Here is a 25,544-nt window from a genome sequence, read left to right as displayed (position 1 = left end):
TTATTCTATCCGCCATTTTCCAGGGTATTTAGTTCTGTGTACCTGAGACAGACCTTGCCCCCAAGGTAGATGGTGTACCATCTATTTCCGGAATACATTTTGATATTTAATATGAGTCACGTGCATTATTATGTCATTTACATCATCCTCTTTCGAATGATGTGTGATGCTCCTAGAATGGCTGTTTTCTGAAGTTTGCCTCGGGATGTTGGCCAAATGTTTTTTCAGTGACATTAAATTTTTGTTGTTGTTGCTGTTGTTGTTAGTGTGTGAACAAGCAGACGTTTAAGCACCTGTTTGTTTAGAGGAATTGATTGACTCTGCTTATTTTGGTCGAAGCCAGGCTTTTGATGCATCTCCTCGTTCTGTTCTGTTGGATAAGTTCAATAATGTCGAACTGTCTCTCCTTTACGTTTCGTTGCCCCACGACATCTAGATCCGCCTTCTTTCGCGTCTCAGGACCTTCTTCTTCGCCGTGTTCTCTTTGTGTTTTATGCGGAGTGGAGTCTTGGAATTTTACAGATGCTACCTTGAAGAGACTCGAAGCTTTTGAAACGTGGGTCTACAGACGCTTGCATCGGATAAGTTGGATGGATGAATCACTAATGGAGAGGTCATGAACAGAATGAGGAAGGAGAAGGAAATCATCAACACTGTCCTATTTCGGCCATGTAATGAGACATCCAGAAACATATAATACCCTACATCTAGTAATTCAGGAAAAGATCGAAGGAAACCGGGGTCCAGGAAGGAGAAGAACATCTTGGCTGAAAAACCAGAGACAGTGGCTCGGACAAATATCAAGCGCTGCACTCTTCAGAGCTGCTGTCAATAAACCAATGATCGTCAACATTCGTTGAACGGATATGGCACACTAAGAAGAAGAAGAAGAAGAAGAAGAATTCAGACAAGAGTTGTGACCTTGCAGTTGCGAACATCCGCTCTTGTATCTATTCGCTTTCAGTAGTTTATTTAAGACGTTCTTTATGCTTTCGTCGTACATTGTGCATTGGGGGACGAATTATAAGCTGGTCATGTCTGTCTGTCTCTCCTTCCGTCTCTCCAGCTGAGTCCATTTGACGTATTGGGGAGAAAACTTCTAATGAAACTGTGGCATTCTGCACGACCTCAAAATCATGCTTATAAAATATACTGTGCGCGGTGATAAAATAACGTAACTTTTAAACTTAAATTTTATGGGGAGGGATTAGATAAAGTTAGGTTAATGTTAGGTTGGGTTGTTGCTGTCTAGCTTAAGTTAAGTTATGTTATGTCAAGTAAGTAGAGGTTAGTTTAGGTTATGTGTATGCTGTGTGTATTTATTCCGGTACGGAGCACAAATCCCTAGTTTTTTACATTATGTTTGATTGCAAATGCTGTATGAATTATTAATGATTTCTGTGTTTTTTGGTTGTCTTGAGCTTTCTGTCATTGCGAGTTAATAGGTTCAGTTATTCTGAGAGTACTTCATGGTGTTGTATTTTGCAGGGCTACAGGATATCTCGTCTTATTTGGCGTAGTATTTAGTCTAATGCAGAAATGTTTATCCCGTAATACGTATTTTCCTGTGCCTGTCCATGCCTCTGTGCTGCTTCAGATTTCGGTATGTTAAAACCTTCTTGGATTGGAGTCGGAGTAGGCATAATCTATTTTGTATGACATTAGTGGTCACTGAAATTCTCGATGATTTTAAGCGTAATTATTTCGCAATATTTGTCATACTTAGAAAGAAAATGAAGTGGTCGTTCCCATTTCCGAGAGCAAAATGTAGTTCGGTGTAACTTTAAATTATGTGTTTTGAGGCTTTATCTTTACCAGCATTGATATTGTAATTCTTAAAAAGAGGCGTAAATGTGAACAGAATATAAAATAAATTAGTTTTCTTTTTCGATGCAATATCTAGTTTGGTGTAACAATTATTAAAATGTGTTGAGGCTTTATCTTTGTCAGTGTTGATATTGTAATTATTAAAATGTTATATAAGTGTCAATAGCATAGAAAATATAGGGGTGGTTCTCTTTTCGCAATGCTAAATGAAGTTCGGTGTAACCACTAGTAATATATGGTTGAGATTTTTCCACGTCAGTATTGATATTGTAATTACAGAAAGCAGTGCAAGTGTAAATATTATATAAAATAAAGTGGTTGTTCGTTATTTCCAGTGCGAAATGTATTTCGGTGTAGCTATTAATGTTGTGTTTTAGGCTTCATCTAAGTCAATATTGATATTGTAATTATTAAAATGCCGTATAAGTATCAATACTATAAACAAAACAATTTTCTTGTTTACCAATTATTAATGTGTGTTGAGGCTTTATGTACGTCGGTATTGATTTTTGAACTATTAAAAGGCGGTGAATGCGTCAATGGTATATAAAGTTGAGTGATTGTCAGTGTAGTTATTTTTAATAACCGTTGAGCTTATATCAAAGTCAGAATATTTATTGTAATTGTTAAAAAGTGGTATAAGTGTCAGGTCTGTATAAAATATAGTGACTGTTCAATTCCGAACGCAAAATTTAGTTCGGTGTAACAGTTATTAAGATTTTTCGAGGTTTTATTTTCGTCAGTATTGATAATGTAATTATTAAAAAAGTATATGATTATCAATATTATATCAGATATAGTAGTTCACATTTCGCAATGCAAAATTAAGTTCGGAGTAGCTGTTAGTAATATATGATGATATTCTTTGTACGTCAGTAGAGCAGCCCAGGGCAGAACGGGGAACTTGATTTTGGAGGCATGTGGAAGGGACATTAACAAAGACGAACACATGGGGAAACCTTGTGTGGATTTATTGCCTATTTGAGATTTATAATGATTTATTAGTTTAGTTCTAAGAGTTACAGTTTTGAAATATTAATTTCTTTACAAGAATGTAACTTACCCCATTTTGCCCCGTACCAGGGGCAAGACGGAGTATGGTTCATATATGTTTGAAAAGTTGCGAAAAGACACAGATTATCTAATAATTATGACATAGGATACAAAATGATTTAGTATACAATGTAAAATGTCGAAAGTTTGTATATTTGAAATCTACTTAGCCCTATCGCAGACGGCACACATGTGCACCTCTTCATCATCATGACTATCAACACCTACACATGAGTTATGGTCCCATTTCAAGCAAGATGAATATCGGATCCACCCTTCAATAGACTGCGAATAGACTTCGCCACATTACAGGCACTTGCCATTTTATCCTCTTCTCTGTGTACCCCATCCTGCCCCGAGTATACTATTTCAAATTAGGATTATCCCACCAAAAATGATATCATGAAAATAAATAAAAATATTGTGTTTAAGACTTTCAATAAAACACCTTGTAACCTGCATCGTTCAATAAAGTGGATATGAATAATGAATAGGTCTTACCTTCACTGAAATTTGAGAAAAAATTGTAAAATATAGAAGCAAAATCCAGCATGGGTGATTATTTCAGAAACTGTAATCACAAAATGGCGCTGACTGCCATGACATGACCCTGTGCTGTATGCTAATGTAATTTCACCCGGTCTCGGTAGATCGCAACGCATTGCAAACGAAATAAAGCCGATACCCTGGGCTGCCCCGTGGCACCGTCCTGCCCTAGGCTCCCCTATATACATTGTAACACGGAATAGTAACATCATCGTCCATAACCGTGTGTTGTGATTACAAGGGGAATCTAATGTGATCTACACTTAACAGATGGCATCGGCATATCTCTCCGATTATTCTGATACACAAAACAGCGGAAGGTTTAGTTTATTAAAATGTCTTAATTTCATTCATTGAATATGTGAATACATCTTTTAGGGAAAATGTATAAAAGCAATATACAATTTGCAGTGTGACACACTGAAATCGGTTCTTGCCTTTGTGATTACTGTTGGTAGCGACGTCGGTATCAGACTGTCGGATAAGTGAAGGTGGTGTTGAAGATGACGATCCAGTGGCGGTTTGAACTGGGGAACATTCCCCTCCTGTTGTGGGTGCTATCATGTCTTCAGCTGAAGATCCAGACTCTGAAACAGACACAGCGCCTGCTGACTGTCTAAATACGACGGTTGGCTGGAAGATGGCTCTCTTCAGGGTCTCAGTGCCATGCAGTCTTTTAGAAGTTTACCGACGTTTCAGATTACACGGCGCAACAACCCAGAAGACAGCCATCTTCTTGACGCAAGATATCTCCAAGCTTTGTTGAAATTTACAAATACACATATTGGTGATCAGCCAGACGAGGGACGGGGATCGAAGACAATCTATAGCATATAAGGCGCCTTGACCACCTATGCCCTTCCAAACATCCCACCCTCCTTACGCTGACGAAGCTCAGGCTCGCAAATACTTTGCGCCAATAAAACTCTATAGAGCATTGTTATCCTTAAGCAATTTATTCTTATTCAGTTGGCTACGAAGTTCTTTGCTTCTGTAGCTATGTATTGTTATAGCAAAAGGTCTAAAATATTATTGTTACACAACAAACATTTTTTATGTACGTTATGTCAGTATCATAAGAAAATAAAAACAAAACTTCAACCGTAGAGCTTCGATTTCAATAAGCTTATTTTGTACTTCTGTAAGCCGATATAATAATAAACATGAAATCAATATAATCGGCAATCACACTTATACTTTTGCCATCGCCAGTACCAACCTTATTCTGGGCAGTGGTGGTGATTGTGATGTTAGTAGTATTATCACTGTGAAATTAGAGAAAAATAAGGTTTTAGTAACATTTTCTATTAACTTAGGCCAGATCTAGCAAACAAAATTGAAACCAAAACAGCACCTGCACCTAAAGAACGTACCAATGCATGTAGAGTCAGGCTTGCCCAGCCATTTTCGTTATGCGGGCAACATAAAGTTCAATACATAAAATGTGCACTGTGTACGTATAATGATATATATATATATATATATATATAATTTTATCTACGTATTTTTCTATTCATTATATACAATAGATATATACTGATAATAATGAGAATTTTTTAAAAAAATCACAACCTAGACTAGGGTGTTATTTTAAGAACATTTTTACAAAATGAATTAGTAATGTAATGCACGTATCCATAAATAAAAAGCTCAAAACCTTTTTAAAATATTATTGCACGGATTTTAACTTGGGTGTGATCTTTCGCACGATAAGACCGACTGCAAGACAGGCAATGAAAATATCAGACAGAAGCCGCTGCTGGGGCCTACACATCTGCACGTTGTTAAGCAGAAAACATCGTCGACATTTCAATCCCGGCTAGTAACAACGCGTCTTTTAACAAAAACTGACGCCAAGCAATTAGAACTATGGACGAGTGTAATACAAACGTTACATAATAAATATTTTACGTTTTCTATTGGAGTGGTGTCGTCCTAACAGCGAATGTGATTGGAGTTGGTCGAACAATTAAGTTCTGATTGCGATTCCCTCACATCAACCCCAACCACACACCCCTCCCCCTCCCTCACTCGATTCCACTGATTTTTTTGCAGTGATGCAAAAAGAAACTCAAGAAATATCCCGTTTACAATGTAATAAAATTCACTAAAGAGAGTTCACCAGTTTCTCTTCCATTCTGTTAAACGTAATTTGACACTTTATTTTCTTTAAGTAGGCGTAATAGTTTTCAAATAAAATCATCGTTATCATGTAAGCACGCGTTTGAAGATAACCTTTCTGTACTGTGAGCTTTTTCCGCGTGCTACACCTGCTCGGTCGATACAAGTCTCAACTAATTTACCTTCGAGTAATTAAAGTTCTAGGAATGAGAACCATCTAGCACTAACAGAATTCATGGCCCAACAAACAAAATATCTCGTTTCTCTTTAATATCTGCGTTGCTACTACTAACGCTCCTCCAGATATGGAGGGCAACTTCGAATGTATTCAATAAGCAGTCGGGGACAGCCGACATGGAGTGGGCCTCCAGCTTGGGGGTTGGGCGTGGGCTAACAATTCCTTCCCGTAAAATTAATAAATTGTTACGAGATTTTACACATGGCCTCGGACTGGGACGGACCGTTTGGAACACCTGGGCGTAGGTGGGAGGATAATATTAAAATGGATCTTAGATAAATAGGTTGGGGTGGTATGGACTGGATTCATCTGACTCAGAATAGTGACCAGTGGCGGGCTCTTGTGAACACGGTAATTAACTTTCGGACTCCATAAAGTGTTGGGAAATTCATGATTGGCTGAGCGGTCTTTTTCTTCTCAGGAAGGACTCGGCTCCATCGAGCTAGAAAGTGCTACTACCGCTGTTGAAGATTGTAACGATGATGATGATTCGTCATTTACCATAAGATATTTAAACAAAATAAATCTTGGAACACAAATAGCAGATCTCACAAAAAGATAAAGGTGATGATGTTATTTGTTTGAATTGAGAGAGGTCTCCAACCTTGAAGATGGAAACAGCACCTTTCTCTGAAACGTTCATATCTAACTACGAGTCTACACGAGGTCACAACCCAGAACAACAACAACATTCTCTTGGCCGTGAGAACCTAAAAGAAATCACAATGAGTAGCTCAGAATGCCTCCGTGCGCCGTGGTCCAAATGTGTTTGCTGAAACTCGCAGAATCAAACTAAGCAAATTTCCCCGTTTTTTCTTAAACAATAACCGTAGCATGAACGGAACAATCAGTGCATCGTATGTATACTCTAACCACAAACACCATCACAGCTGTCACAAACATTTGTTTTTCTGCTATTTTCAGTTAAACGACCACTCAAAAACAACATTCATATGAGCAGATTACACATATTAGTTTGATGCAAATTAACTGTCACTGACGTTTCTTCACATGTTTTCGTTTGGTTTAATTTCGTCCGTAACCACGTGGATTTTAAAAACGGAGATGTTTAATGTGATGTCTAGTTGGAATGAAATCAGGGCAGATAAAACTGAAAAATAACTCAAAAAGTCCATTTATTTCTTGACTATTTTTAAACTGTAAAGGCTGTTTCGTTGTAGTCGTCCAGGCAATTTATGAAGTGGCATGACGCGTAGTGAGGGATCAGCTGTTTTGCTAGACAGCTCGGACTCAGTCAGTCAGTGAGACCGCACGTTTCCTGTAACAAAACACTTTTTCCATTTAGTAGGAAGTTGTTTTCACCCCAAGGATTGCAGAGAAGTGAATACGCGGGCGCAAACACCAACTTCGTTGAGGGCAGGCCACTAAGAAATTCACAACCACTGACACTTTCATCAGTGTCTCATGTACGAGACATCTAGCGGTAAGAGTTTGCATCATCTCATTCAACTTGCCATCTCATGATATAAAACTAAACCACACATGTAATATGCCATTAGATAAATCAGCTGGTAGTTAGAAGCGGCTGTGTTCAAGGTCTTGAAAAAGTATTCATTTTAAATTGTTTAATTACTAACATCACACGCACATATACAGCAATCTAGCATGGCGTCCTCAAGTAAAAGTGGACTTGAAAGTACTGATAGCAATGAATTTGTTAAACTTCCCATTGAGGTAAGGATTCTCAACATCTGCAGTGGCATCTAATCAGTTATGCATAAGATTATGTAGTGTATGACCTTGAATCTATTATTGTGACGTGTGCTTTAATTTATCGTTTTTAAAATTTGAAGTTTATGTGATCACCTCTTACAAACATTCTACTGAAACAAATTTTTTTCATTACCTTGTTGTCTTGTTATATTTTAAACTGTTTTCATATTCCAGATTATAATATACATCCTGGAGTTCCTCCCTTTGTCAGACAGAATAAGTGCCTTGCAAGTGTGCCATTTGTGGCATAATGCATCAAGAAACGCCAAACTGCATAGCAATGAAGTAGTGGTATTTCAAGATGACCTTACTAGACCACTACAAGTCTTTGAAAATAGTCTTGGAACATTTCTGCATTTTGTGTTCAAAAATGTAGAACTGGGAAGAAAAGTAACCAAATTTTGGGATAGATTCTGTTCACAAATGCAGTCTCTTTCCATCGATAGTTGTGATATATCAGAAAAGACCTTTGTAGATATTTTATTAAAGTGCTCACATTTAGAAACTCTCGATGTGAGAGGGTGTTATAAACTTTTAAAGTCAGGAAGGGTTCTGGAGCAGAAATCGGATGTTATTTGGCTTAGTAACACTCTTGTCAAACTTAGGGAGCTAAGACTTGATTCAAATTCAGATTTGTCAGATGCCCTTTTCAATAGATTTATGGCAATTGCTTCCAATTTGGAAGCTCTGTCATTGACAAGATGTCAGATCTGTTTCGATTTTGACCTGTGTAAGAAATATTATCCTGGTGACATATTAGAATCTGGCTACACAATGACATCACAAAGTGTTCTCACATTCACTAATATACTACAACATATTGTGTCAAAAGCACGGAAGATTAGAAAGTTGAGATTTGTTAGCACGGACATTGATGATGCAGCATTGTCACAACTTGCAGAAGTACCAGAACTACATCTTGAAACACTTCATCTTTATTCTTGCCGACAGCTGAACAATGCAGGCATACTCAGACTCACAGAGTACCTACAGAGTCTCACTGAATTAGATATAAGTTATTGTACTGGCATTGGTGATCCTTCTCTCATAGCTATCTGTCACAACCTAAAGAACCTTTTGATGCTCAATATGGAGGGATGCTATGCCATAACGAACAAAGGTATATCAGAACTCTGTCATCTCAAGAAATTAGTAAATTTAAACCTGTCAAAATGTGATGAGGTATCAGGTGAGGGCATTGAGAGGGGACTTTGCTCTTCTGTAAATCTGCAGTTGCAACGACTTAATCTTGTTGAACTCCTCTTAGATGACAGAGTTTTGTGTCTTATAGCAGAGAACCTTCCTAGGCTTATATATCTTGACCTTCGAGAGTGTTCCAATGCAGTGACAGACATGTCTGTTCAGACCATTTTCCAACACCAGGTGTGGCTTCGATCCCTCAAACTGACAATGTGTCGCAAAGTAACAGATGCTGGACTCACAGGGATGGGGTTGAGAAAAAGAGGAGAAGAAGTTGAAAATGGTTTCTCAATTATTAGATTGAAAGGTATGCAGAATAAGTTTATATTTAAATACAGACTTTTGTTTGGTCGTATAATTTAAGGATATCATTAGATAAACTGATTCATTGTAATCTATTTATTTTTCCCCTCAGGTTTGCAAGAACTAGATTTGTGTGGCTGCCAGGGAATCACAGATGTCAGCCTTAAGTATGCCTTTAGTTTTGTTGTACTTCGACATTTAAGTCTGAGTTGCTGCCGGCAGGTTAGTTTCATCAGGAAATTTAAAATGTTTTGCTTCTCATTGGGTTTCTTAATATCTTACCTTTTCTTCTCAAACACCAAGTCCTTCGCTTTTGATAAAGTTGCACAGAAGAACAAGGGGCTTGTTAAAAACGATCATTTACCACATTTCAATGCTATTTTTTCTTTGTACATTTTACATTCTGCTTTCAGGTAACAGATGCAGGCATCTCAGATCTGGCCTCAAAGAACCCAAGCACTGGCCTCAAAGAACCCAAGCATTGAAACCCATAAAATGAACTCTTGTAACAGAATCACGGACAGTGGCATTATTGAACTTGTGACACATTTGTCGAGACTGAAACATCTTGAATTGCAGGTATATGTCACTTTGTATCAAGCAAGTTAACTTGGCACATAACACATGCTGATAAAGTTAATAAGCGAGAACCCAGGATTGTATTTCTGTGGTTCCTCATGATTACTTCAGATTATCAAATTATTTTAATAAAATATATTTTATAGAGAAGTCCTTCAGATCTGAAACTAAGCAAAGTATTTTCAGTCATAATAAATAAAATAAATAAAACATTTTAAGTGTAGGATCTGTGATAAATCATAATGGGCTATCAAATTAAAGTTTCACAGTGATACATTACAAATCTCCCCATAAAAGTATCTTCCAAATAAAAACCATATAAAAATAAAGTATTTAAAAATAATTACCATTTGGGGATATGGAAAATTTGCAGTGACAATGAATTCCAAATGAAGGAGTTTATCATAAAAGAATATGTAATTAATTGTTATTCTGTGAAATATTACAATTTTGCATTACATTACTGCTCAGTGATGGCGTTGTGTTTATCATGGCCAGTACACAAGCAACTGTCATATGATATGTTTACAATTTTCTTCAAACTTCTCTGGATAATTGATACATAGCAGTGTGATTGTTATCTGTTGCAAGTGCTAAATAATGGGTACGATCTCCTCCGCAGGGATGATCCAAGCCAACAGATGCAAGCCTTACAGCAATTGGACAGAGATGTAGCAATCTGAAGTTTCTGGATATAACCAACTGCTCTGGCATGTATTTAGAAGGGCCAGAACATTTGAAATTATGGCTGCAGTGTCTGCACAGACAACACAGGCAGAACCTGCTTTGAAGAAATTTAATAAATCTAGTGTAAAGGAATGAATCTAGTACCTCCACCTCCACAAGTGAAGTTCTGTTCTTTATTGTGACACTAGTAACCACATTTATTTAGTGAAAATGAAAATTTGTCAGACAGAGCTTACAGCTTAATGATTCATGATGAAAGTTCTTGATTTTACAACATTTACAAAACCTTGATTGAGATTGGATTAAGGGTGTTGAAGTATGGACTGGGAACATCTGGTTCGGGACGCAGTCCAGTGATGGGCTCTTGTGAAAACAGAAGTGAATGTTCGAGTTCTGTGAGAAACAGGGAATTTACTATCAGGATGGCAATAAGCTTTACAGTAAGGACTCTGTTTCATGGACTTGGTCAGAAATGAGAAATAGGAAGGCATGTCAGAACACTTCATTGGGTCCAACCAATCTTAATCCCTGGATTTTTGGCTCAAGAATCCAGCACCATTTTCAACTTCTTCTGTGTCCTGGTCTTCACACATCTCCATTTCCACTCTTCTGCTTGTTCTGACCCTCTTGTTCTCAACCCCATCCCTGTGATTCCAGCATCTGTTACTTTGTGACTCCGTCAGTTTGAGGGATCGAAGCCAAACTTGGTCTTGGAAAATGGCCTGAACAGACATGTCTGTCACTGCATTGGAACAGCCTCCAACGTCAAGATATATAAGCCTAGGAAGGTTCTCTGCCATACAACACAAAGTTCTCTCATCGAAGAAGTGTTCAGCAAGATTAAGTCGTTGCAACTGCAGATTTACAGAGGAGCAAAGTCCCCTCTCAATGCCCTCACCTGATACCTGACGCCACATTGACAGGTTTAAATTTACTAATTTCTTGAGATGACAAAGTTCGGATATGCCTGTGTTTGTTATGGCATAGCAGAACTCTATATTGAGAATCAAAAGGTTCTTTAGGTTGTGACAGATAGCTATGAGAGAAGGATCACCAATGCCATGACAATGACTTAAATCTAATTGAGTGAGACTGTGTTGGTACTCTGTGAGGCTGAGTATGCCTTCATTGTTCAGCTGTCGGCAAGACTGAAGATGAAGTGTTTCAAGATGTAGTTCTGGTACTTCTGCAAGTTGTGACAATGCTGCATCATCAATGTCCGTGCCACCAAACCTCAACTTTCTAATCTTCCGTGCTTTTGACACAATATGTTGTAGTATATTAGTGAATGTGAGAACACTTTGTGATGTCATTGTGTAGCCAGATTCTAACATGTCACCAGGATAATATTTCTTACACAGGTCAAAATTGAAACAGATCCGACATCCTGTCAATGACATCTTCCAAATTGGAAGCAATTGCCATAAATCTATTGAAAAGGGCATCTGACAAATCTGAATTTGGATCAAGTCTTAGCTCCCTAAGTTTGACAAGAGTGTTACTAAGCAGAATAACATCAAATTTCTTCTCCAGAACCCTTCCTGACTTTAAAAGTTTATAACACCAACTCACATCGAGAGTTTCTAAATGTGAGCACTTTAATAAAATATCTACAAAGGTCTTTTCTGATATATCACAACAATCGATGGAAAGAGACTGCATTTGTGGACAGAATCTATCCCAAAATTTGGTTAAGTTTCCTCCTAGTTCTACTTCTTTGAACACAAAATTCAGAAACGTTCGAAGACTATTTTCGAAGACTTGTAGTGGTCTAGTGAGGTCATATTGAAATACCACTGCTTCATTGCTATGCAGTTTCAGGTATTTTGATGCATTATGCCACAAATGGCACACTTGCGAGGCACTTATTCTGTCTGACAATGGCAGGAACTGCAGGATGTATATTATAATCTGGAATATGAAAACAATTTAAAATATAACAAGGCAACGAAAAAAAATTGTTTTAGTAGAATGTTTTTAAGAGGTGATCACATAAGCTTCAACTTTTAAAAACGAAAAATTAAAGCACACGTCACAATAAAATATTCAATATCATACCTTACATAATCTTATGCATAACTGTTTAGATGCCACTGCAGATGTTGACAATTCTTACCTGGATGGGAACTTGAACAAATTCATCATTTTTAGTACTTCGATGTCTACTTTCACTTGAGATTTTTATGACGGACTCCACGTCAGATTGCTGTGTGTGTGTAATGTCAGTAATTAATACATTTAACAAGAATACTTTTTCAAGACCTTCAACTTAAGCTTTTCCTGCTACCAGCTGATTTATCTAATTCCATATTACATATGTGGTTTAGTTTTATATCATGAGATGGCATGGCAAATGCTATGATGCAAACGTTCACCGCTAGATGTCTCGTACAGTATGAAAGTATTAGTTTGTTGTTTTAACACCCAGGTTGTGAATTCTTGACGTCTACAACAAAACATCGTTTGAGTTTAAAAATAGTCAAGAAATAAATGGACTTTTTGAGTTATTTTTCAGTTTTATCTGCCCTGTTTTCATTCCAACTACACATCACATTAAACATCTCTGTTTTTTAAATTCCACGTGGTTCTGGACGAAATTCAATCAAACAAAAACATGTCAAAGAAACGTCAGTGACAGTTAATTTGCATCAAAATAATATGTGTAATCTGCTCATATGAATGCTGTTTTTGAGTGGTCGTTTAACTGAAAATAGCAGAAAAACAAATGGTTGTGACAGCTGTGATGGTGTTTGCGGTTAGAGTTTACATACGATGTACTGATTGTTCCGTTCATGTTATGGTTATTGTATAAAAACAACGGGGAATATTTCACTGTTGTTGTTTGGGGCGCAGGAGCGAACTGTGAGTTTGTGACATTTGAAAATATATTTCGTCATTCAGCTATTCGTTTTCATTCACCGTCTTGTTCGTTACACTGTGACATTCAAACATGCTAATTTTTTCACTAGAGAAGCTATGTTCATGAAGTCACGGATGATGTGTGAGTGTAAACGTCACTGTTTTGGTTTCGGACTGAAGTTTTGTACTCAGCACTGGACGTCATCTTCCTTCGGTAGCCTGGGCCTCAGTGCGGACGTTGTGACGCCTAGCATCGCGACGTTGTCGCGCCGGAAGCAAGCCAAGCCACGAGCAGTGAAAAGTAAGTAACGCCTACTGGGTGGTTTTATTTAATATAAAATGTCTCTATAAGAAGGAAACAAATTTAAAAATATCGTCGGATTTTATTATACTTGATTCATTTTAAAGACGATTTTTCAAGGGCTCGGTGGCTGTTGACCCCATCACCCCTGCGAAAGGGAAAATGTTTCCGGGGGGCCCATGCGGCCCGCGGGACGATTGTTGTGAAGTTCTGGCGTAAACAATGGCATTGTATTTGCCTCTGAACTTGGTTGATCTACTTTTAAGGAAGGAATGTGCGACTGAAATCCTAATTAACTAATTTTGTTTCTAATTCCTGTCACAATGGAGACTTAATTTTAAAATTTAACAAACAGCCGAGGGGTAGCAAGGGGTGGTGATGCGGAACTCATAGCCTTTCCTATCTAATTGCAATCCTCGCCTTTACGTGGTGCACCCTGTTTCCACTAACGAGGCAAGGGTAATCGAGTCATGGCGTAAAAAACAAACATTCCATTGGGGTGGGGAATTATCAGCTAATAACGCCTGTCCAGGAGCTGTAAGACAGCAACCCTGCTACTGGACTTCAACTGGTAACCAATCCAGGGGATAAAATCTCAAGGAAAAATGCAGGATGGATTTTACTTACGACGACATGATTAAGAGCATAAAAAATACATCATTGAATGTTCGGGGTATTACCAACAAAGAAGATTGACTAGAGTTAGAATTGTTAAATAGGAAAATATATATTGCAATAATTTCGGAAATTAAAAAAGAATAAAAGCTGAAAAGAATTAAGAAAATTTATAATGATTTACTCGGGGGTACCAGGGGAAAAGTGGGAATCATCAGGCTTTGCAATGTTAGTCAGGAAAGACCAGAAACTTAAAGTACTAAATTACGAGTGGACATCCCCCAAGAATTGTAAAAATCGGAACAAAATTAAGTTATGGGAGTTATTTGTATTTATCCAAGAAATTACAGATGGAAACAAAGGATGGTTTAAGAAATTATCTTTTCGAACTGGGGCACAGTTGCTGAAGGAGAAATTACTTGAACTTTCTAATAACATATCTCAATATCTTCAAATACCCAAGGACAGAGAAACAGGTTTGGTTATCACAATACACAAAAAAGGACCTAAAACAAAGGCAATAATTGTAGAGGTATTGCATTATTATCAACTGCTTCCAAATTATGTGCAAACATACTTAGAAATAAATTGAATTCAATCAGGGAAACATTTTTAGGGGAAGAACAATGAGGTTTTAGGGTAGAAAGAATCACTATGGATGCCATATTTACACTTCAACATATTATGGAGAATAAAGAAGAGTTTAAAGTTCTCCAGCATTTATATTATTCATTGGCTACGAGAAAACCTGTGACAGTTTGATTCGTGGCAGGTTTTAAATGAAGAAATCATAGTTAAAATTAATAAGAGCATCACAAAGGCTATATACAAATTAAAAAATTGTTTTTATTATTTAGATGGACGAACCTCAGAACCCATAATTACCAATAAACGGGTAAGGCAAGGATGTGGACTACCCCATCTTTGTTTATTATATTTACTGGTAGAATAGTTAAAGAATGGGAACAATCTATAAATGATGTAACCGTCGACTGCTCAGCTTCGAAGGTGGACTGGTTAAACAGCGTAGAGCTGTAGCCTACTCGGGGTGGCTGTTGAGTCCCTCTGCTACCGGGACGATGTGGGGGTTTGCTTCAAGGATAATGTTTTAATTTGCGAGGCGGTGACGGATGCTGGATGTTGTTCGGTCCTAGCTCGTCGGTAGATGCTCTTTGGATCTCAGGAGGTGTTAACGGCATGTTCGTGGCAGCTAATGATGATAACACTCGATTGATTTCGAGGAAGGCGCCAATATTTATTCACACAGGCATAACACTGAGGTTACAGATAATGTTCGGTATAAATGATAAATTTACAATATATCTCAGTCAAGCTATTAATCACTTGCGTTGGTCTTGGCAGTTTGGATACTTTAAATGTAGTTGTATTTTGTCTAATTAAGGTTCCAAAATGTGCCGACTGACTACTCGAAGTGAGAAGTCGAAGTGAAGTCTCACACCCTCAACTACGGGGTTGAGATGCATTCATAAGAAAACAACTCATTCCTGATTGGTTAACAAACTTACAGGCTCCAACCAAGAATTATATAACATTAATTTCCCTTGGCGTAGAGTCCGCGTTTGGCGTAAAGAATCACCCCTTTCTCGTGAAAGAGAGAGACTCTTACAACATCCGCACAACCTGGTTCCCCACGATCTCTCCTAAATGTAACTCTCTGGGGCATAATGAACAGAATTTAGTTAAGAACAGGGTCGCTTAGATGTAAGATCGAATAATAAGCAAATCCCTAAATATGTTTTCTGCACACGTAGCGCGAAGATTCCTTCTAGCACTTACAAGCGGATGTCCACTTCCCTCCTTAACATGTGGTGCTAAACCTCCAAGTACGAGGCTGGTCTACAAAGTAAGTTTCCCTGGGGCCGTTTACAGAAACAAAACACAATTTCATGGAAATATTTATTGCAACAGATACAGCAAGTGTCCAGCTATTTTTCAACATATTCGCCACAGCAATTGAGACATTTGTCATACTGTGGGACCAACTTTTGAATACCTGTGTCGTAGAAGTCTGCCGCCTGGGATTGGAACCACTGTGTGACAACCATCTCCGCCTCTCTGTCATATTATATATATATATATATTTTTTTTAAAACTTCCATTTAAATTATGAAACATACTCCAATTTAACATACTGAATCATTTCCACAGACCACAAGAATCATTGCCATCAGCCCTGTCACGAAAAGAATTAAGCAAAACTTCTATCAGCACTGCAAACAATGTTACTGCACACTCACACCATATTCTATCTTTAACTGAGCAACCAGCCATCTGAAAGGTTAATCTTAACAATTCCAATTCTGAGAGATCAGATTCCATTTTTATTGCAATGAGGTTGATTTTTTTATAAATGTTATAAATTCCTACAATAAGTTGACTGGGTATGTTACATGCCTTTAAAATTCCCATTAGGTTGTTCCTGTTAACTGTGTCATCAGGAAAGCTTGCTTCAAAAATTCGTAACATGTTTAAAAATGTGTCAAACTTTAAATCAACATGATATATTGATCCGCACTTTTCACTTCACAGAAATGTTTTACATTAATTAATTTGTTTTGCTCGGCTTAATATAACCTCAACTTCCTATGACAACTGTTCAGCTATTATTAAATTCAGGATGCCTTCATAAGAAACAGTTTAAATGTGAAATTTCTGAAATCTTCAACCATACAGATTCGTTTAAACTATCTTAAATACCACAAAGAGCACACCTTAAATCGTAGACCTCAGAACACTCCTTCTGCCACAACGGAATCGGACCTTTGCTTACTGCATCGTCCATTCTAACAAAGTTCTTTAATTCATTCGCGAAAACAAACTACGTTTCGGTAGAAGGATGTATAGGTACAATTGAAAAATAATGAGAATACTTCACTACACTATATTTCGATCCGCAGATTTCAAATTCGTCTGTAATACACACAATACGTATACCTGTCACAGACTTCATTTCAAAAATGATGCTTTTATGTTTGTTTCCCTCATACAATGTGACCAACGTATAAGATGTAAACGTCGTTACCAGTGCAGGTATCTTACGTGTTTAGAGAGTATGACCACAGATCACCTAATATAGTATAACAGCCTTTGCCTATTTGCTTGTTGCAGTTTATACAGCGTTCACCGCTAAAATAATTTATACATCGCTTAAAAAAGGTTGTAAAGCTGTCCCTGTATGTGCCATGTAGGCGCTTTAGCAAAATGAGTATCTCTTAATACTTTTCTGCCACCTACGAACCTACAGAAAATCGATACTGTGGGTACTGGGTGAGTGTACATCTGAAACAATAAAATTATCCCAGATGACCACTGCAAATACAAGTTAAATTCAGCGGGACGCAGTAGCTAATAAACATACCTACACATTACGAAATATTGTTATACAATGATTATTTTACCAAAATGCAAGAATATGGGTGTTTAATTACTCTGACAACAGAAGTGATGCGAAGATAAAATTTCACTAATGTTTACAAAAGTATGTATTTGATGTATGAGAAATATCAATAAGTATGCACAATTCCCCATACTAAACAGTCAAGTCCTACTTAAAGAATATGTATCACTCTATAACATCATAACCAAGATTTTGCTGCTATATTCACATTAGCAGATGTATGTACGTAAATGAGTAATTTGTCAACTTCTGATTGAACTTATTTCATCTTAAATAGAATCTTTGAATTTCTTCTGTATAGAACATCTAAAGTAACTAAAACTAGTCAATACTCCAAAATCAGCTTCACTGCTGCATCAACTGAAGAGGTTATGCAACATCAATGAAAGACTGCCAATTCTTAAAAAACGTTGCTTTGCATTAAACAGCAATTGCATGTGGCACATTATTGGGCTGAGGATGAGAAAAAATAATAACCAGTACTAGGGAAGGATTCAGGTCAGATACCTGTCATATATGAAGCAGATGCCATGTAATGCAAAGATCGGCTCTTAACAGTGAAGGAAACCACTCCTAGATTGTAAAATATCCCAGAAAAACAATGGTTGACATCTACTGCTTATAGATGAGAACTTCAATTTCATTTTTATTGGGTTTGAATTTTTAATGTCACCAATATGTATCTAGGTATAGCAGATTTAATTAATTTATAAAATTACAAAGAGTGGGTAGTGTATTCCAGACTCCATTTTGGAGTACACATATTGTCAAAATACATTCCTTGCAACTTTCAATATTTCACCAGCCTTGATGGACTTCATTATTGCAGATACAAAACTATTACATACTGACAGATACAATGACTACAGACCCAATAGAGCTCCCAGGGAAACACTCAGCACACACTCTAGCACAACAGAGAAACGAGGGAAGATCCTACGGGGGAATATCTTGCTATACCGATCTTAAGTTAGGCCAGGTGACCCTCAGACACAGCGATGATAACTACACCTTAGTTAAGACAGACACTGTAAACATCCTAGCCATGTACTTGAAACCCCATACAGGCATAGAAACAATAATAGCAACAATAATGAGTGCAACATGACTAATACATCCTGAAGATCCAGTAATAATAGCAGGAGATTTCAACTGCCGAATAGATAAGGCCACACAAAGGAGCAAACTGCTAGTCGAAGCTCTCGAAGAAGAAGGCTTTAGGCTAATAGGCAATGCAGAGCAAAAAACATATCTCGCACCCAATGGACATCATATTCTGCAGAGGAAACAACATGCGTGTAAGACAACAAACAGTGGACTACTCGTCTAGCCTAGAGCCACTCAGAAAATACGTCCCAGTCATCGCCACCTTTGACATGCAGACTAATGCAATGTCAGTCCATCAGAAAAGAGCCACAAAAGCATCGAGAAAGCTTGATTTGCAAGTCCTAGCAGAAGCAAGAGAGGAATTGGAGTCAATTCAATTAGCCATACAGAGCAGTGTTACAAAAGCAACTCAACAGATACAACAGCTACTCCAATCTGCAATAATCGCTGTCAAGAAAAGACAAGCAAAGCCATGGTTCGATGTGCACTGTTACAGAAAAAGATGGATTACTCTACAAGCAACATACTCAAAGGCAAGGAAACAGGACAGTACCAATACTGCCCACCATCAAGATGGAGACTTGGCAAACACACTTTACAGACATTCTGAACCCGACTGGAGAAAATCGAGCCTACCCCACACTGCCACCACCAATAACAAGGACATACAGACCAATCTCCACAAAAGATATTACTGAAACAGTAGGAGTTCTCAAAAGAAACAAGGCAGCTGGGCCAGATGGTATCTTCAATGAGCACATCATAGTCTCCTGCCCGCTACTCATAGAAACATTGAAGGCCTCTTCAACCAGTGCCTGAAACTTGGTGAGCTGCCAGATCCCTGGAGAGTATCAAATATCAAAATGCTATACAAAGGCAAGGGTGCCACTGACGACCCCTACTCCTACAGGGGGCTAGCCCTAGAAAATAGCTCATTCAAACTGCTGACAACCATACTAACGAAAACAATCACGAAGATAGCTGATAACAAATCCCTCAAGAGCAGTTGGGTTTAGAAGAGGCCGCTCCTGCCTACAAGAAATAGAAAACCTGCTAAACGACATCAAGGAGGCTCTCCGAACCCCAAAACAGAAGTACTATACGATTACAATTTTCATTGACTACACAAAAGCCTTTGACAGTGTGAACAGGTACTCACTGGAAAAGATAGGACTGGATAAAAGCACATCCATCCTAATCCACAACATCCTGACCCACAACCTGATCAGAATCGACGACACCATAACGAAATCAAAAGAAATCATACAAACCAGAGGGGTATTACAAGGGGATCCACTAAGCCCACTCTTACTCAACATCCACACGGCCGGCATCAGGAAAGTATGTCTACCCGCAACGTCACTATATACCTACGCTGACGATATGGCCCTAGGCTCGACGAATAAAAGTGACTTGCAGGAAACATTCAAGCGACTAGTAACCTGGGCGCAACAAAACAGGTTCCAAATCAACCAAGAAAAGACGGTACAGATGGTATTCAGGAGAGGAGGCACGTAAGTCATGTGTGTGTTGAGCGCCTGGGTAATACATGTGTTGCATGTTCGGGTATGCCATATGCTGTGTCCCTCGAAGGAAGTTGTTACGGAATTTGTTGTGATATTAAATTTCACCAGTTACGTTTCTTATAAACATTTGTTCCTACATTCGTATTGAGCCTTTAGAGACAAAACTCATCAAAGTAAAATCTGCAAACGCGGTTTCTTCCTCCAAGAACACACATAACATCACCATTGCAGAATGTTTTAAAATGTTAACAAATTATGTTATTAAACATGTGAAAGTTGAAGGAAAAAACAATGAACAACCTATACGGAGAGTGAGGCAGAATAAAACGACGATTACACGTGAATTTGTACCAACCATCGAACATTTGAAACTGGAGAATGTCAATGGATCAGACTGCTTTTTGATTTCCTCAATAAACATGTTGCATTCAGCTGCTACGTTAGTCGAAAGTCTAAAAGAAATGATATTCAATGTCAACAACGGCGACAACTATGGTGCACAATTGATCTCCGAGATTGCTACCGTATACATACAGCCTCTGAATATACATAATGTCCTTTCAATACGACAAAACCTTAACCCACATTTGAGAATAAGTTTCCAAAGTGTGTCCGAAACTATCTACATTTTCAAAAATTTACCTACTGAGACGCAAAACCTGTTTGAATACCACACGGCGGATACAAAAACACGTACAAATGGTCATCAACGTCAAGAACGTTATAGAATCCAAACATTGGTAATGAACATACCACAGACGAACGCGACAAATTTCAAAGACTTATTGAACTATCAAACACAAACAGATCTGTACGGAATGCCAACAACCCTACGTATGTGGAACGAACGAAATTGTTGTTGGTGACCGTCAAAAGCACATGATTTTGGAAATAAATAATTGACTCAAAATGGACTACGCCCATTTGAAATAATGAGAATTAGTCAAGACAACCAATTTATGTACGGAAAATATTGGAAGTTGCAAAGTGCAGGCGAATTTGTATACATTAACGGTAATGAAAACGACGGACATTTTAAGCATGGCGACGTTATAACGATGATCGGATTATCCTCGACGATAATCACATTAAGAAATCTAGAAAATTTATCGACAAATGTAAAAGTGTCACATTTTTACTATTTGAAATCATAGAATAAAAAATGTTACGTCATTTGTTTACTCTGCACTGTTGTGTTGATATATTGCTGTCAACAATCCCCTTTCGTTATTACCCATAGCATTTTCACAGATCAATACGTCTTTATCGAACCATACATCGAAGATTGCCAAGGGTGGAGTTGGACGTAGAAAGTTAACTGACCAAGAACAGTCGGCCTCTGAACAGCGATGTAAAAAACTAAAACATCACACTTATTTAACATATAAGGAAAAGCGAAAGAAAACTTACATTGATAAACGAGACCATATTAAGAACATACGTAGAAAAATTTATCCAGCAAGAACTGAAGAGCGAAAAAACACGCTGAAAAACGAAGTATTAAATATCAACAGAAACCGATAGACGAAAAACGCGAAATTATCGAGAACGAATGACAAGGTCTATAGAGAATGCGCTCCGAAAGGAGCGCGTTGCTCTAGAATTAGTAATAAAAAGCTCCTCCGACCTACATCTTACATTGGAAATGGAGAACAACCATAAGAGTGTCCTAAATCAAATACCAGAGACAGCAAAGATCTGCTTGTTGCATTATGTATCACTGAATAAGAAAAACAAAATATTTGAACAAAATGTGAAAACAAATAACTGCTGGTTTTCATTTGCAGTGTAACAACAGTATTCTCTAGACATGGACTGACAGATAAATCTTTTGGAAACTCCTGTGGCTCTAGGAAAAAGGATACTTGAGGTAAGCACTGTGAAAATATACCCATTTAATAAAAAGTTTTATTTTTGTTGTGAAAAAGTCAAGAAAATCTCAGTTTTGTTTCTGTCTTGTTGGTGTCAAAACTAGAGTCCACTTCAAAAATCTAAGCTCACGCCACTTTTTGCCTCATTGCAATGGAAACAGTTCAAGATGAAGCAGTGTTTCTTCTGGTTTGGTTTAAACAAATAATTTATGATAATGCAATGTAAGCTTTCACCTGGATATGGTAGAAACCCGTCAGCTCATAAAACAATTTCTTATTGAAATTTGGTATTACCAGTTTAAGGAAACTGGTAATGTTGTAAGATGGAAATTCACTGACATGTCTGGTGTATGAAAAATGTAAAATACATTAGACAGTCTTGTAGATGGATTACCAAGAAATCAGCCATGCATTAGAGTTAGATGGTGGGAATAACAGAAACCACAATCTGACATTCTTTACATGAGACTAGTTTGTATGTTATCCAGAATGATACATAATGGCATTGACATAGATATACAAGTAGTTCTCACTCTTAAAATGGGAGACCTGGAAATGTAGGGATAAGGTGCTGGATTCTTGAGCCAAAAATCCAGGGTTTAAGACTGGTTGGACCCAATTTAGCGTTTTGACATGCCTTCCTATTTCTCATTTCTGACCAACTCCGTGAAACAGAGTCCTTACTGTAAAGCTTATTGTCATCCTGATAGTAAATTACCTGTTTCTCACAGAACTCGAACATTCATTATTGTTTTCACAAGAGCCCATCACTGGACTGCGTCCCGAACCAGATGTTTCCAGTCCATACTTCAACACCTTTAATCCAACCTCAAAGAAAGTTTTGTAAATGTTGTAAAATCAAGAACTTTCATCATGAATCATTAAGCTGAAAGTTCCTTTATACTAGATTTATTAAATTTCTTGGAAGCAAGGAAAAAAGTGTGAAGTTCGTGGTGGGAGTACAGGCATAATTTTAAATGTTCTGCCCCTTCTGGATACATGCCAGAGCAGTCCCTTATATGCAGGTACTTCAGATTGCTACATCTCTGTCCAATTGCTGTAAGGCTTGCATCTGTCAGCTTGGAGAATCCCTGTGGAGGAGATCGTACCCTTTATTTAGCACTTGCAACAGATAATAATCACACTGCTATGTATCAATTATCCAGAGAAGTTTGAAGAAAATTGTAAACATATCATGTGACAGTTGCTTGTGTACTGGCCACGATAAACACAATGCCATCACTGAGCAGATTAGAAATGCAAAATTGTAATATTTCACATTATAACAATTAATTACATATTGTTTTATGATAAACTCCTTCATTTGGAATTCATTGTCACTGCAAATTTTCCATATCTCCAAATGGTAATTATTTTTAAATACTTTATTTTTGGCATATATATATATATATATATATATATATATTTTGCAAGAATGGAAGGAAACAGGGTAACTAGAAGAGTGATGGAATGGAGACCGATGGGAAGAAGGATGAGAGGGAGACCACGGAAACGATGGATAGACGACGTGGAGGAGGATGTGAGGACGATGGGAGTAAGGGGATGGAGAAGAATTGTGAATGATAGGACAGAATGGAAAAAATTCATCGAACAAGCTAAGACCCACACAGGGTTATAACGCTATAAGAAGAAGAAGAAGATATATATATATATGGTTTTTATTTGGAAGATACTTTTATGGGGAGATTTGTAATGTATCACTGTGAAACTTTAATTTGATAGCCCATTATGATCTATCACAGATTCTACTCTTAAAATGTTTTATTTATTTTATTTATTATGTTTGAAAATACTTTGTTTAGTTTCAGATCTGAAGGACTTCTCTATAAAACATATTTTATTAAAATAATTTGATAATCTGAAGTAATCATGAGGAACCACAGAAATACAATCCTGGGTTCTCGCTTATTAACTTTATCAGCATGTGTTATGTGCCAAGTTAACTTGATTGATATAAAGTGACATATACCCGCAATTCAAGATGTTTCAGTCTTGACAAATGATTCACAAGTTCAATAATGCCACTGTCTGTGATATTGATACAAGAGTTCATTTCAAGGGTTTCAATGCTTGGGTTCTTTGAGGCCAGATCTGAGATGCCTGCATCTGTTACCTGAAAGCAGAATGTAAAATGCACAAAGAAAAAATAGCAATGAAAATTTTGTAAATGATCATTTTTAACAAGCCCCTTGTTCTTCTGTGCAATTTTATCAAAAGCGAAGGACTTGGTGTTTTAGAAGAAAAGGTAAGATATCAAGAAACCCCATTAGAAGCAAGAGATATTAAATTTCCTGATGAAACTAACCTGCGGGCAGAAACTCAGACTTAAACGTCGAAGTTCAACAAAACTAAAGGCATACTTAAGGCTGACATCTGTGATTCTTTGGCCGCCATACAACCCTAGTTCTTGCAAACCTGAGGGGAAAAATAAATAGATTACAATGAATCAATTTATCTAATGATATCCTTAAATTATACAATCAAACAAAAGTCTGTATTTAAACATTAACATATTCTGCATACCTTTCAATCTAATAATTGAGAAACCATTTTCAACTTCTTCTCCTCTTGTTCTCAAACCCATCCCTGTGATTCCAGCATCTGTTAATTTCTCACACATTGTCAGTTTGAGGGATCGAAGCCACATTTGGTGTTGGAAAATGGCCTGAACAGACATGTCTGACACTGCATTGGAACAGCCTCCAAGGTTAAGATATGTAAGCCTAGGAAGGTTCTCTGCTATAAGACACAAAGTTCTCTCACCGAAGGAGAGTCTAGCAAGATTAAGTTGTTGCAACTGCAGATTTACAGAGGAGCAAAGTCCCCTCTCAATGCCCCCACCTGATACCTGACCACATTTTGACAGGTTTAAATTTACTAATTTCTTGAGATGACGGAGTTCTGATATGCCTGTGTTTGTTATGACATAGCAGGCCTCTATACTGCGCGTCAAAAGGTTCTTTAGGTTGTGACAGATAGCTATGAGAGAAGCATCACCAATCCATGAACAATAACCTAGATCTAATTCAGTGAGACTCTGTTGGTACTCTGTGAGTCTGAGTATACCTTCATTGTTCAGCTGGTCACAAAATTTAAGATGAAGTGTTACAAGATGTAGTTCTGGTACTTCTGCTAGTTGTGACAATGCTGCATCATCAATGTCCGTGTTACCAAATCTCAACTTTCTAATCTTCCGTGCTTTTGACACAATGTGTTGTAATATATTAATGAATGTCAGAACACTTTCTGATGCCATTGTGTAGCCAGATTCTAACACGTCACCAGGGTAATATTCCTCACACAGCTCAAAATCGAAACAGATCTGACATCCTGTCAATGACAGATCTTCCAAATTGGAAGCAATTGCCATAAATCTATTGAAAAGGGCATCTGCCAAATCTGAATTGAAATCAAGTCTTAGCTCCCTAAGTTTGACAAGAGTGTTACTAAGCAGAATAACATCCGATTTCTGCTCCAGAACCCTTCCTGACTTTAAAAGATCAGGACAAGCCCTCACAACGAGAGTTTCTAAATGATA

At 37.6% G+C, this 25,544-nt stretch overlaps 2 protein-coding genes, 1 long non-coding RNA gene and 1 pseudogene across 5 annotated transcripts in view; 2 read left to right on the top strand and 2 right to left on the bottom strand.

The window, feature by feature from the left end:
• Positions 1 to 3,747: 3,747 nt before the first annotated feature.
• LOC147872285 (uncharacterized) lies at positions 3,748 to 7,078 on the bottom strand. The gene is made up of 2 exons (XR_015537678.1): positions 4,646 to 7,078; positions 3,748 to 4,013 (listed from the first exon to the last, which is right to left on the bottom strand). It is a non-coding gene; the product is annotated as an uncharacterized LOC147872285 (long non-coding RNA).
• Positions 7,079 to 7,272: 194 nt separating this feature from the next.
• LOC147872283 (F-box and leucine-rich repeat protein 13-like) overlaps positions 7,273 to 25,544 on the top strand; it is a 19,376-nt gene continuing 1,104 nt past the window's right edge. Inside the window, exons 1-6 of the mRNA XM_087358155.1 lie at positions 7,273 to 7,480; positions 7,694 to 9,026; positions 9,135 to 9,244; positions 9,436 to 9,601; positions 10,224 to 13,448; positions 21,902 to 21,984. Coding sequence (XP_087214281.1) covers positions 7,412 to 7,480; positions 7,694 to 9,026; positions 9,135 to 9,244; positions 9,436 to 9,507 — 1,584 coding nt within the window. The 5' untranslated portion in view covers positions 7,273 to 7,411 and the 3' untranslated portion in view covers positions 9,508 to 9,601; positions 10,224 to 13,448; positions 21,902 to 21,984. The remainder of the gene's footprint in view (positions 7,481 to 7,693; positions 9,027 to 9,134; positions 9,245 to 9,435; positions 9,602 to 10,223; positions 13,449 to 21,901; positions 21,985 to 25,544) is intronic.
• LOC147872280 (putative citrate synthase 2, mitochondrial pseudogene) overlaps positions 13,322 to 25,544 on the top strand; it is a 27,906-nt pseudogene continuing 15,683 nt past the window's right edge. Inside the window, exon 1 of one of the 2 annotated variants that reach the window (XR_015537670.1) lies at positions 13,322 to 13,448. The product of XR_015537670.1 is annotated as a putative citrate synthase 2, mitochondrial pseudogene, transcript variant X3 (transcript). Of the gene's footprint in view, positions 13,449 to 21,901; positions 21,985 to 25,544 lie in introns of those variants that run through there. The other variant, XR_015537669.1, reaches the window with a different exon arrangement.
• Positions 22,005 to 25,544, bottom strand: part of LOC147872284 (F-box and leucine-rich repeat protein 13-like) — a 4,366-nt gene continuing 826 nt past the window's right edge. The window contains 4 exon segments of the mRNA XM_087358150.1: positions 22,005 to 23,076; positions 23,976 to 24,119; positions 24,312 to 24,421; positions 24,530 to 25,543. Of these exon segments, the coding sequence (XP_087214276.1) occupies positions 22,867 to 23,076; positions 23,976 to 24,119; positions 24,312 to 24,421; positions 24,530 to 25,543 (1,478 nt within the window). The 3' untranslated portion in view covers positions 22,005 to 22,866.

The sequence above is a fragment of the Zootermopsis nevadensis genome, unplaced genomic scaffold, assembly GCF_977971745.1.
Source record: "Zootermopsis nevadensis isolate Lab colony 2312 unplaced genomic scaffold, Znev_1.0 Znev_ptg000029l, whole genome shotgun sequence".
Taxonomy (NCBI): domain Eukaryota; kingdom Metazoa; phylum Arthropoda; class Insecta; order Blattodea; family Termopsidae; genus Zootermopsis; species Zootermopsis nevadensis.
Note: the sequence above shows the minus strand (reverse complement) of the source record. Positions and strands in the feature narration are given on the sequence as shown.